Here is a 9990-nt window from a genome sequence, read left to right as displayed (position 1 = left end):
TAAATAAACAGATTTTCATTAAAAAAAAAAAATAAAAAAAAACTTTTAAATTCTTTTACTTAACTTCGTTTCTTTAATAAACTTAATGATGCAATCATATATAGCCTTTTCCCCTAGAATACCAGTTATAGAGAAGTCTTTGTGATCAACCTTCTTTAATGACTGAATAAAATGGCATCTTTCTTTGTTGTACTTCCTGCAACGAAGCAGTACATGTTCTGGCCACATGTCACGTCACTTTCATATGTTTTTAAAGAACACGTGACTCGTATGACGTATTCAAAACAAATCCATTGATCGGCGCTCGATTTACCAGTCGCTGATGTTTGTAGGAAGTCATGTGAGCCGGGACATACGGCGGCTTTGGGCAATCGCTTATATTGAAAAACAGTGCGATCTACCTCTGTCATCACCCGCGAAGAAATATTCATCAGGTTTACGTTGTGTACTGAAGCAATCGCGGTTTTCCGGTTCGTCGTCTCTGAATGGTTCAAGCTCATAGAGGTGCTAAGGCTTTTATTCTGTTTTGGCAGTAGCTGCTCTCGTCTCCTGCTCCGCGCTTTCAGTTGAGTGTCGCAGACAGCAGGTCCTGTTATTTTAGAAGTGATGCTTGTGATGAGAGTTCGCCGCGGAAACAGGTTTTAGTGCGTCGTCTTGTCTGTAAACACTCTCCTGGGTGAAACATTAAAACATTTATTCAGTCATACACTAACTGAACTGTCATCTGATGAGACTTTCCCTGTATTCACTGAGCTTTATTCAGAGAGCAGTTTTAACAGTGCCTAGTTGTGGTTTATGCGTCATTTAAGTTTATTTTTCGGAAATACTTTGAAAAAATGAACACCGATAAGGATTTTTCTCCATTGACACCAAACATTGTGAGAGCTCTCAACGACAAACTGTACGAGAAGAGGAAGGTGGCAGCTCTTGAGATTGAAAAGTGAGTCTTAACCTGTTATTTATATTCATAAAAGAGAGAATATGCTTTCAAATTGGAATGTGTCATATTCATTTGCATTCAATTTCTGTTAGACTTGTTTAATCCCATTTTACTGCACTGACACCCATTCTGCAGCGTGTAAGTTATATTTTAACATGCATAGTTAGTTTCTCTCTGTATTAAGTAATTTGCATTTGTTACTTTGCTCAAATGGAGAGCTGGTCATCTGACATGCCACATGATCTTATTAGTCATGCGTATGATCAATACTAGCCCATAGTCCAAACAGCACTGATGTCTATTACATAAATACAAGTATGGCTAGCTTGTGTTTTAAATGAATTAGTAGAATGCTGTGTTTTATTTCTATTCCATTCATCCACTGTGATCGCTTCTTCCCAATCTTCTGCCAGGCTTGTCCGGGAATTTGTAGCCCAGAACAACGCCGCACAGATCAGACATGTCATCCAGATACTGGCCACAGAGTTTGCTCTCTCCCAGCACCCTCACAGCCGAAAAGGAGGCCTCATTGGGTTGGCGGCGTGCTCCATTGCCCTGGGAAAAGTATGTGAACTAAATGTGCTAAATACTTCCTCAATACACCATTGAATACTTGATTCAGAGGTATATTGGCTGCAAGACGTTCCGTATGCTTGAAATTCCGAGGCTAATATGGAGGCTTTGCTTATGTTTATCTTATCTTTTGTACTACTCAGGATTCTGGATTGTACCTGAAAGAACTCATTGATCCAGTTCTTACATGTTTCAATGACTCTGACAGCCGTCTGCGCTACTACGCCTGTGAGGCCCTTTACAATATAGTGAAGGTTGCCAGGGGAGCAGTGCTGCCCCACTTCAATGTGCTGTTTGATGGGCTTAGCAAGGTAAACTAATGCACCTTCATATCTAGATGTATGCATGAAAGGTAGAAAGGAATCACACATGGTATTCCATGTTAGTTTTAAATATTTATTTGAAATAATTTTTAGTAATTAGTAATCAATGCCATTTAAATATAGTATAATATTTCTTAAGAGTAAAAAGCTGTTTTGTTATTGTCAGTTATAGGGTTATTGTAGTTAACTTTTTTGTTACTTGAAATAAAATAAACGTTAACTGATTAACATTTCTTATTTTCATTTGGGTTAATTTGATGTACTAAAATAATGAAAATTAAAAAGTTAATAAAAACTGTATAGACATAATGAAAAATAAAAAACAAAATGCTGCAAAATTTCTAAAACTTTAGCTAAAATGAAATGTGTATATGAAAATACGAATTTGAAATATTAATAAACTATATTAACGTCTCAATGATCTTAAAGTAACACTGACTAAAACTATTAAAAGTAGTTTACAGTAATCGAAATAAAACTGAAATAAAATATAAATACTGTGTGAAAACTAAAATAATAAAAAAAACTGACTGAAATAAGTTGAAGTTACTAAAACTAAATTAATTAATTTAAATAAAATAAAGTTAAAAAGAAATTTAAAAAATGAAGTTTAAAAAAACTAAAACTTATAAAACTTAAGCTAAAATTTAACTAAGAACTGAAATGATAAAAATAAAAGCCATTTCAAAATATTAATAAATACAAAATAATACAAAAATAACACTGTTGAGATGTTATTTTCTTCTGTTATAATCTTTTCTAAAATACCATAAACATTTAATGACAGGAGTTTTATTATTATTTTATTTTTTCATATGTAAGAAGTGATAACACAGACCTTTGATCCGTGTTACTGACATTTTGAACACAATTTTCATTGGAATCACTTTTCAATTGGACTCACCTTACATGTGATCTGTTCTTTACAGCTTGCTGCAGATCCTGATCCGAACGTAAAGAGTGGATCTGAGCTCCTGGATCGGCTTCTTAAGGTGAGTTTGAAATGAGAAACGTGGATAATACAGTTAAAGTTTGGAGGCATCAAATGAAATAATGACTTCTGCTTTTTATTTTAAGGACATTGTAACAGAGAGCAACAAATTTGACCTAGTGGCTTTTGTCCCTCTGTTGCGTGAGAGGATTTACTCAAACAACCAGTATGCGCGCCAATTCATCATCTCCTGGGTGAGTTGAGCACTTTCACCAATCTGCAACTTTTAAAAGGACACAACAGATATATTGTTATATGTGTTTAGCTAACATTTATGCTTTATTTTATTTTATTACTTTATATTAATAACTAAAAATGACTTAATAGTTTTAGTTTTAATTTGAGATTTAGTTTTTAAAACCATTTTTTAATAGTTTTACAATAACAATGGTAACCGCCATTATGCTATTGTGACTTCCTATGATGGTTTGACTGCTCCAGATCCACGTGTTGGAGTCGGTTCCTGATATCAACCTCTTGGATTATCTGCCAGAATTTCTAGACGGACTCTTTCAGATTCTTGGAGACAGCAGCAAAGAGATCAGGCGGATGTATGTCTCATTATCTTTCCCTTCACCTTTGATAGTCTCTCCCTCTTCCTCTTTTCTCTGCTTCCTTTTTCTCATTTTTAAAGAGCATTAACAGCTGCTGTTCAATAGGTGTGAGGTGGTTTTGGGGGAATTCCTGAAAGAAATTAAGAAGAATCCTTCCAGTGTCAAATTTGCGGAAATGGCCAACATCTTAGTCGTCCACTGTCAAGTGTCTGATGAATCAAAATCCAGTGAGTCAGATGTAAAACAATGTACAATTCTTATTTTAGGTAAGTAGTGTAATTCTTTTATTTTGTATTACTGCAGCTTACGATCTCATCCAGTTCACGTCGATGACATGGATGAGAGAATTCATTCAGCTTGCTGGAAGAGTGGTACTACCATATTCCTCTGGCATTCTGACAGCAGTGCTGCCTTGCCTTTCCTATGATGACCGCAAAAAGAGTATCCTAAACTGAGGTTGCATATCTAATATAAAATGCATTGGCTGAGAGTACATTTTGTGTGCAATGCCATTTAGCTAAATGTTTTTGTGATATTGATATGGTTCTGGTAGTATCAGGAGGTGTCACTGTTCAGATCCGTTTCCTCAATAAACCATCTCCAGGTACTAAAGAGGCTGCCAGTGCATGCAATCATAGCCTGATGAAACTTGTGACTCCTGAAGATGATGAAGATGATGAAGAATCACAGACCAAGTCTTCCCCTCCGAGTGATGGGACTCCATCTAAGAAAGAGGGTGATTTGAATGGCAAGTTTTTTTTACAATAATTTTCCTTATTTATTTTCTTCTAATTTCATTTATTTATTTAAATTTGTGGAAACAAAATAATGTGAAATAAAGGTATGAGACAAGTGATTTGGCCCCCAATGCATTTCTGGAAAGATTTTGTCGCCCCCTGTGTATCAGTAGGAGAAAAGTGACAAGACCATTAGAGGGATTGAACTGTGTCGCCTAGTGGACAAATGTGGTAATTGCTGTGGAAAGCTGAAAGACAGTTAGAGGGATTGAAATGTGCCACCTAGTGAGTAAATATGGCAACTGCATTTATTAAAATTAAAAATTAAATTTTTAGGAATGCATTGGTGGTTCAGTGGTAGAATTCTCGCCTGCCACGTGATTCCCGGCCAATGCATCTTTTCTCCTTTTGTAAATGCTTCTTTATAGTTTGAAATGTCTTGCTTATTCACACTAACATTCAAGGGGGAAGTCATGGCCTAATGGTTAGAGAGTCGGACTTGTAACCCAAAGGTCTCGTACGAGTCTCGTACCAGCAGAGATTGTAGGTGGGGGGAGTGAATGTACAGCGCTCTCTCCCACCATCAATACCACGACTGAGGTGCCCTTGAGCAAGGCACTGAACCCCCAACTGCTCCCCGGGCGCCGCAGCATAAATGGCTGCCCACTGCTCCGGGTGTGTGTGTTCACGGTGTGTGTGTGTTCACTGCTGTGTGAGTGCACTTTGGATGGGTTAAATGCAGAGCACTAATTCCGAGTATGGGTCACCATACTTGGCCACATGTCACGTCACTCACTTAAAAGTTTGGGGTTAGTTCGCTTGTTTTATTTATTTTTATTTTTTTAAATAGATAATTTTGTGTATTCATCCAGAATGTATTAAATTGCTCAAACGTCACAGTAGAGACGTTGTTACAAAGAATTCTACTTCAAAATAATGCTGTTCTTTTGAACTTTCTATTCATTAGAAAATCCTGTCACAATTTTCTAAATATTAAGCAGCACAACTATTTTCAACATTGAAAATAACCAAAAAAAAAATCTTCAGCAACAAATCAGCATATTAGAATGATTTCTGAAGGGTCACGTGGCACTGAAAACTGTAGTAATGGCTTGTGAAAATTTTAAATACATTAAAATAGAATTCACTCATTTTAAATAGTAATTTTTTTTACAATATGACATTTCTTACTGTATTTTTGATCAAATAAATGCCATCTTGATGAGCATAATTGACTTAAAAAATCTTTTAAAACGTCTTACTGACCTTTGTATTGTAGATGTAAAAAAGAAAGATTAATTGATAGTGGCAGCAATTGTTTCCACGTTGTTTTCTTCATGTAAGCATGCTATCGTTACATTTTCTTTGTTTTATGAATAATCCAGAAATATGTCATTTTAAATACACTGCAATACTGAAAATTAATTTGAAAACATTTCCTGGTTTGATTTTATATTTCTGTTTCTGGTTTTAGATTCCCTTAATGAGTCTCAGGAGTCAGTAGGCTTCAGCAACATCTCTTTCTTTACTCCAGCAAGGTATGTTTGGACAGTCACTGACAGAAAACACTATATATATTTCTATTTTATAGTGTAACATGAAGAACAGGAAGTAGTTTACTAGAATCAAAGCAACAACAGATTCCCCTTGTCCAAATACCCACACTTGCGGTCTTGGCCACTTGAGAGCGCGTGCGCGCGACAGGAAGTAAGTGCGCAAGACTGTCCAGGTCTTAAAAACGGCAAAGTACAGTGCCCTTAACGCACACTAAATCCACACTATCTCGAATACCGCTCCGGAGCACTATTTGAGGCTTAGTGTATCCCATCATGCATCATGTTCTGGAAAGAAATCATGAGACTTTTTGCCGAGATCTCACGAGAGGTCAGGGAAACCTTTCCAATGCAAGTTAAATATTAATATAATAATTAGATATTACGTCTAATTTGGTAGAAAAACAGTGTTTTTACGTTTTATTGGTGCAAAGATGAGTAGTGGTGATATTTATTTTGTACAACATTTGCAACTGCTTTTTATCACTTAATTAGAAGCACCACAAATTAAAATGGTCATGTTATAGGGACTGGTGAACAGACATTTAGAAGTTGATTTTAAAATGCAAAGTATTTAAAATTAAAATAAAGCTATGTAAACACTTGCATTTTTACAACACTACAAGTGTGTCCCATCAGGTAATGAAAAGTTTTACACACACTTGTGGTCTTCATGCTCACTTGAACACTTGGGCCAAATACAGGAAATACGTCATATAAGTGTTCAAGTGCAAAGACCGCAAGTGTGGGTATTTGGACAAGGCAATTGTCTAGTTAAAAGTTCAGGATTTCTACAAGATCTCTGATTTGCTCTGTGCTGTGTAGTTCTGACAGGTCTGCGGTAACTCTGGATCTGGATGGCATCGTGCAAGTACTGGACAGACATTTACATGATTCATCCACCGGAATGATGACTCGTATCGCTGTCTTGAAGTGGTTGTACCATTTGTACATCAAGACCCCTCGCAAGGTTTCTATAGATGGCATTTTAAATATGCAGTTTCAATACTAAAAAGTGCAATGCTAAAAGAGATTTATTCCACTGTATCTCCATGCCAGATGTTCAAGCACACAGATAGTTTGTTCCCCATGTTACTGAAGACACTATCAGATGAATCTGATGAAGTAAGTCATCATCATTTCCAATCATCTCAGTGCTGATCTATAAGATGCTGCTATTTTAAAGCTTGAGTATCTCTCACAGGTGATTTTAAAAGACTTGGAGGTTTTAGCAGAAATTGCATCATCACCTGCTGGTCAGACGGACGCGTCTGGGTCATGCGACAACTCAGACAGCAAAACAGAGCTCCATATTCCAGGTGGGGTCAGAGATGGGCAGCCAGTGGTGGTTGGTGGGTAACCAATTCCTGGTCCTCTTTTTGTCTGTTTATATGATTAAAGCAGATTAATACCAAACTGTTGTGATTTGTGAACATGAAATCAAACAAGGACTTTTGATTTGACAGGTTCTAAGGTGACAGATTTATCTCCCAGCACTCCCAGCATGAATTCATACTTCTACAAGTTCATGATTAATTTGCTCAAGCGCTTCAGTTTAGAGAGGAAGCTTCTAGAAATGAGAGGGGCCTTCATTATCAGGTAAAACCATCCAGCCTCAAAGGTTTAAACCCAGGACAATTGTAGTAGTCCAAGTAAATCTGAGTATACCACTATCCTTTCAACAGATTTTGTTAGTAAGATTTGTCTACTTCCCAACAGGCAGCTGTGTCTCCTCCTGCATGCGGAGAACATATTTCACTCTATGGCAGACATCCTACTCAAGGAGGAAGATCTGAAGTTTGCCTCCACTATGGTGCAGACACTTAACACTATTCTGCTTACCTCGGCCGAACTGTTCCAGCTGCGGAATCAGCTCAAGGACTTGCGCACACAGGTAACATCTGCTTTGAGGACTAGGAACTTTAAAACAGACTCATAAAATCCAGTCAGATTGTTTCTAATTGAGGTTTTGTGTCAGTGCTCATTATCATTGGTTTATGTTTCTACTTTCTACGCATCAGGAAAGCTGTGCTCTTTTCTGCTGCCTCTATCGCTCTTGGTGTCACAATCCAGTGGCCACTGTGTCGCTGTGCTTCCTGACACAGAACTATCGGCATGCCTACGACCTCATCCAGAAATTGTATCCTTTCTGTAAAGAGTTTATAATATATCATTCTGTTTCAGACTGACTCAATATTCTGTATGCTAATATATATATATATATATATATATATATATACACACACACACACACAAAAGTTCGGGGACTGTAATATTTTATTGAATAAAAAATATCACTATATTTATTTTTATATTATATTATGATTTAAAATAACTGTTCTATTTTAATATATTTTAAAATGTAATTTATTCCTGTGATGCAAAGCTGAATTTTCAGCATCATTACTCCAGTCTTCAGTGTCACGTGATCCTTCAGAAGTCATTCTGATATGCTGAGTTGCTGATCAAGACTCATTTCTTATTATTATCAGTGCTGAAAAACATTGTGGTGCTTAATATTTTTGTGGAATCATTGATAAAGTGTCCTTGCTAAATAGTATTTATTTATTAAAAAAAAAAATCTTACAGACCCCAAAATTTTGAACAGTAGTGTATATAAATGAAAAACAAGTAAAAAAAAAAAAAAAACTATGAAAAATTAACAATTAAATTATGTATGTATGCCTACAGTCATGGAATGTATAGAAAGATCTGGAAATTTATTTTAAATTGTTAAATACAAGTAGGGAAAAGTCATGGAAATTTTGAACTGAATATAATTTTTAATGTTAGATTTTAAATATTTTTATATTAATAAAATTACAGCTGTAATCTATTTAATGTGTAATCTTTGTAAAATAATTACATACAATCTTTATAGAGTAATCACAAGCTACTGTAGAAGTAATTGAATTTAATTGATCAAAATAGTTCAGAACTCTGGAAATATATATATAAAAAAAAAAAAACACCTTGATCTGAGCTGATCAGTGGAGATCTGGAGGTAACTGTGGACTTCCTCATGGAGGTGGATAAACTTGTGCAGCTAATCGAGAGCCCCATCTTCACCTGTGAGTCCCATTCATCCACCATATAAAATTGTTGAGTATCATTGTCAGCTCTCTACACTAACACCCATTCTCTTTGCAGACCTTCGTCTGCAGCTACTGGATGTAGAGCATAACCCGTATCTCATCAAGGCTCTGTACGGCCTGCTGATGTTGCTTCCTCAGAGTCAGGCGTTCCAGCTGCTCTCGCATCGGCTCAGCTGTGTGCCAAACCCTGAACTTATGAGGACGGTGTAAGTTCTCGTGCTCTCTAAACAGTTTGACATCATCTAGACTGGATAGTCTGCCTTTTCTCAAGTGCTTTATTTTTTCAGGGAAGACCCAAAGGCACCCGTCAAAGACAAACGATTAGCCCAGCCACACATCGATTACAGTGAACTGCTCCAGCACTTTGACCGAGTCCAGAGCAAACACCTGGAAGTGAGGCATCAGAGGGCGGGACGCTCTGAGCACCCAGACAGGAAGTTGTAAAGGTCACAGACAGGATGAGATTATGCAGCCTTTGTCCGAAATACCTCAACAAGACCTGTAGTGGGCATCTATGTATCACCTTATTCAGTTTTTAATGTATTCAAGCTACTATGGGCATGAGGGACTTCAATGTGCTTTATTTTTATGCTACGTGAAGTGCTTTATATTCAGGTGCTGGAGTTGATGTAGTATGTACACACTTGGATATAATTTGACTAGTTTGTCTGTTACAGATTAAGGGCCAATGGTTTTATCATTCCCAACTGACTGGTTTAATATAACCCTCCCCAAATCATATGTACAGAACACCTTGCACGTAGCCCTGGATGTCTATTAGGAATTTTTAATGTAAAACATGACGACATCTCATGACAAGTACTGTAAATGAGTCTTTAATGGACGTTTGTCTTTTTTTGTATGGTGATTTTATCTCTCACACAAACCATATCCAAAAAATATTCACTCTTGTTTCCTTAGCATTCCCATTGGAGTCTACTTGTCCTTCATTTCATCATGTTTTTCCACATCGACATATTCATTCTTGGCTTTATGTACATGCAAACTGTTTCTCTGTAATGTGAAGACAAAGTTGCAATAAAGTTGTCCACGCTTATGTCTTGTTTTGTTGGTTTTCTTGAATCAGATGCCGCTTGTCAGCATGAGAACCACAGAAGCTCACTTTTTACAATCCAGCAGGTGGCGCTGTTGTATAACTTTCGCTAAGAAAGCGTCTAGGCTGTAGCTGAGAGAAAACTCCTAATTTCTCACCGAAAATCCATA

The 9990-nt window shown here is 36.7% G+C and overlaps 1 protein-coding gene across 2 annotated transcripts; it reads left to right on the top strand.

The window, feature by feature from the left end:
* The first annotated feature begins 308 nt into the window (after positions 1 to 308).
* LOC107575020 (protein VAC14 homolog) lies at positions 309 to 9737 on the top strand. Of its 2 annotated transcripts, none has more exons than XM_016261439.1 (19): positions 309 to 940; positions 1354 to 1504; positions 1657 to 1824; positions 2766 to 2828; positions 2914 to 3021; positions 3269 to 3378; positions 3487 to 3608; positions 3685 to 3822; positions 3986 to 4129; positions 5593 to 5656; positions 6497 to 6641; positions 6731 to 6796; positions 6876 to 6990; positions 7138 to 7270; positions 7391 to 7565; positions 7693 to 7811; positions 8663 to 8742; positions 8822 to 8972; positions 9054 to 9737. In XM_016261439.1, exons 1-19 carry the CDS (start codon positions 837 to 839, stop codon positions 9208 to 9210), a joined length of 2313 nt encoding a protein of 770 aa, XP_016116925.1. In that variant the 5' UTR covers positions 309 to 836; the 3' UTR covers positions 9211 to 9737. The 2 variants fall into 2 exon arrangements, with proteins under 2 accessions (XP_016116925.1, XP_016116919.1); XM_016261433.1 differs by having other exon boundaries at positions 6876 to 7023.
* The last annotated feature ends 253 nt before the right edge of the window (positions 9738 to 9990 follow it).

Source organism: Sinocyclocheilus grahami, unplaced genomic scaffold (genome assembly GCF_001515645.1).
Source record: "Sinocyclocheilus grahami isolate Dianchi unplaced genomic scaffold, SAMN03320097.WGS_v1.1 scaffold31.1, whole genome shotgun sequence".
NCBI classification, from domain to species: Eukaryota; Metazoa; Chordata; class Actinopteri; order Cypriniformes; family Cyprinidae; genus Sinocyclocheilus; species Sinocyclocheilus grahami.
This window is presented reverse-complemented; position numbering and strand designations above follow the sequence as displayed.

Excerpts from the sequence above, each read along its gene's own strand:
- LOC107575020 (XM_016261433.1), top strand. The coding sequence starts at position 837 with ATGAACACCGATAAGGATTTTTCTCCATTGACACCAAACATTGTGAGA. Across the intron at positions 6,797-6,875 it reads TATCAGATGAATCTGATGAA|GTGATTTTAAAAGACTTGGA; the intron begins GTAAGTCATCAT and ends TATCTCTCACAG. Across the intron at positions 7,812-8,662 it reads TACGACCTCATCCAGAAATT|TGGAGATCTGGAGGTAACTG; the intron begins GTATCCTTTCTG and ends TGAGCTGATCAG.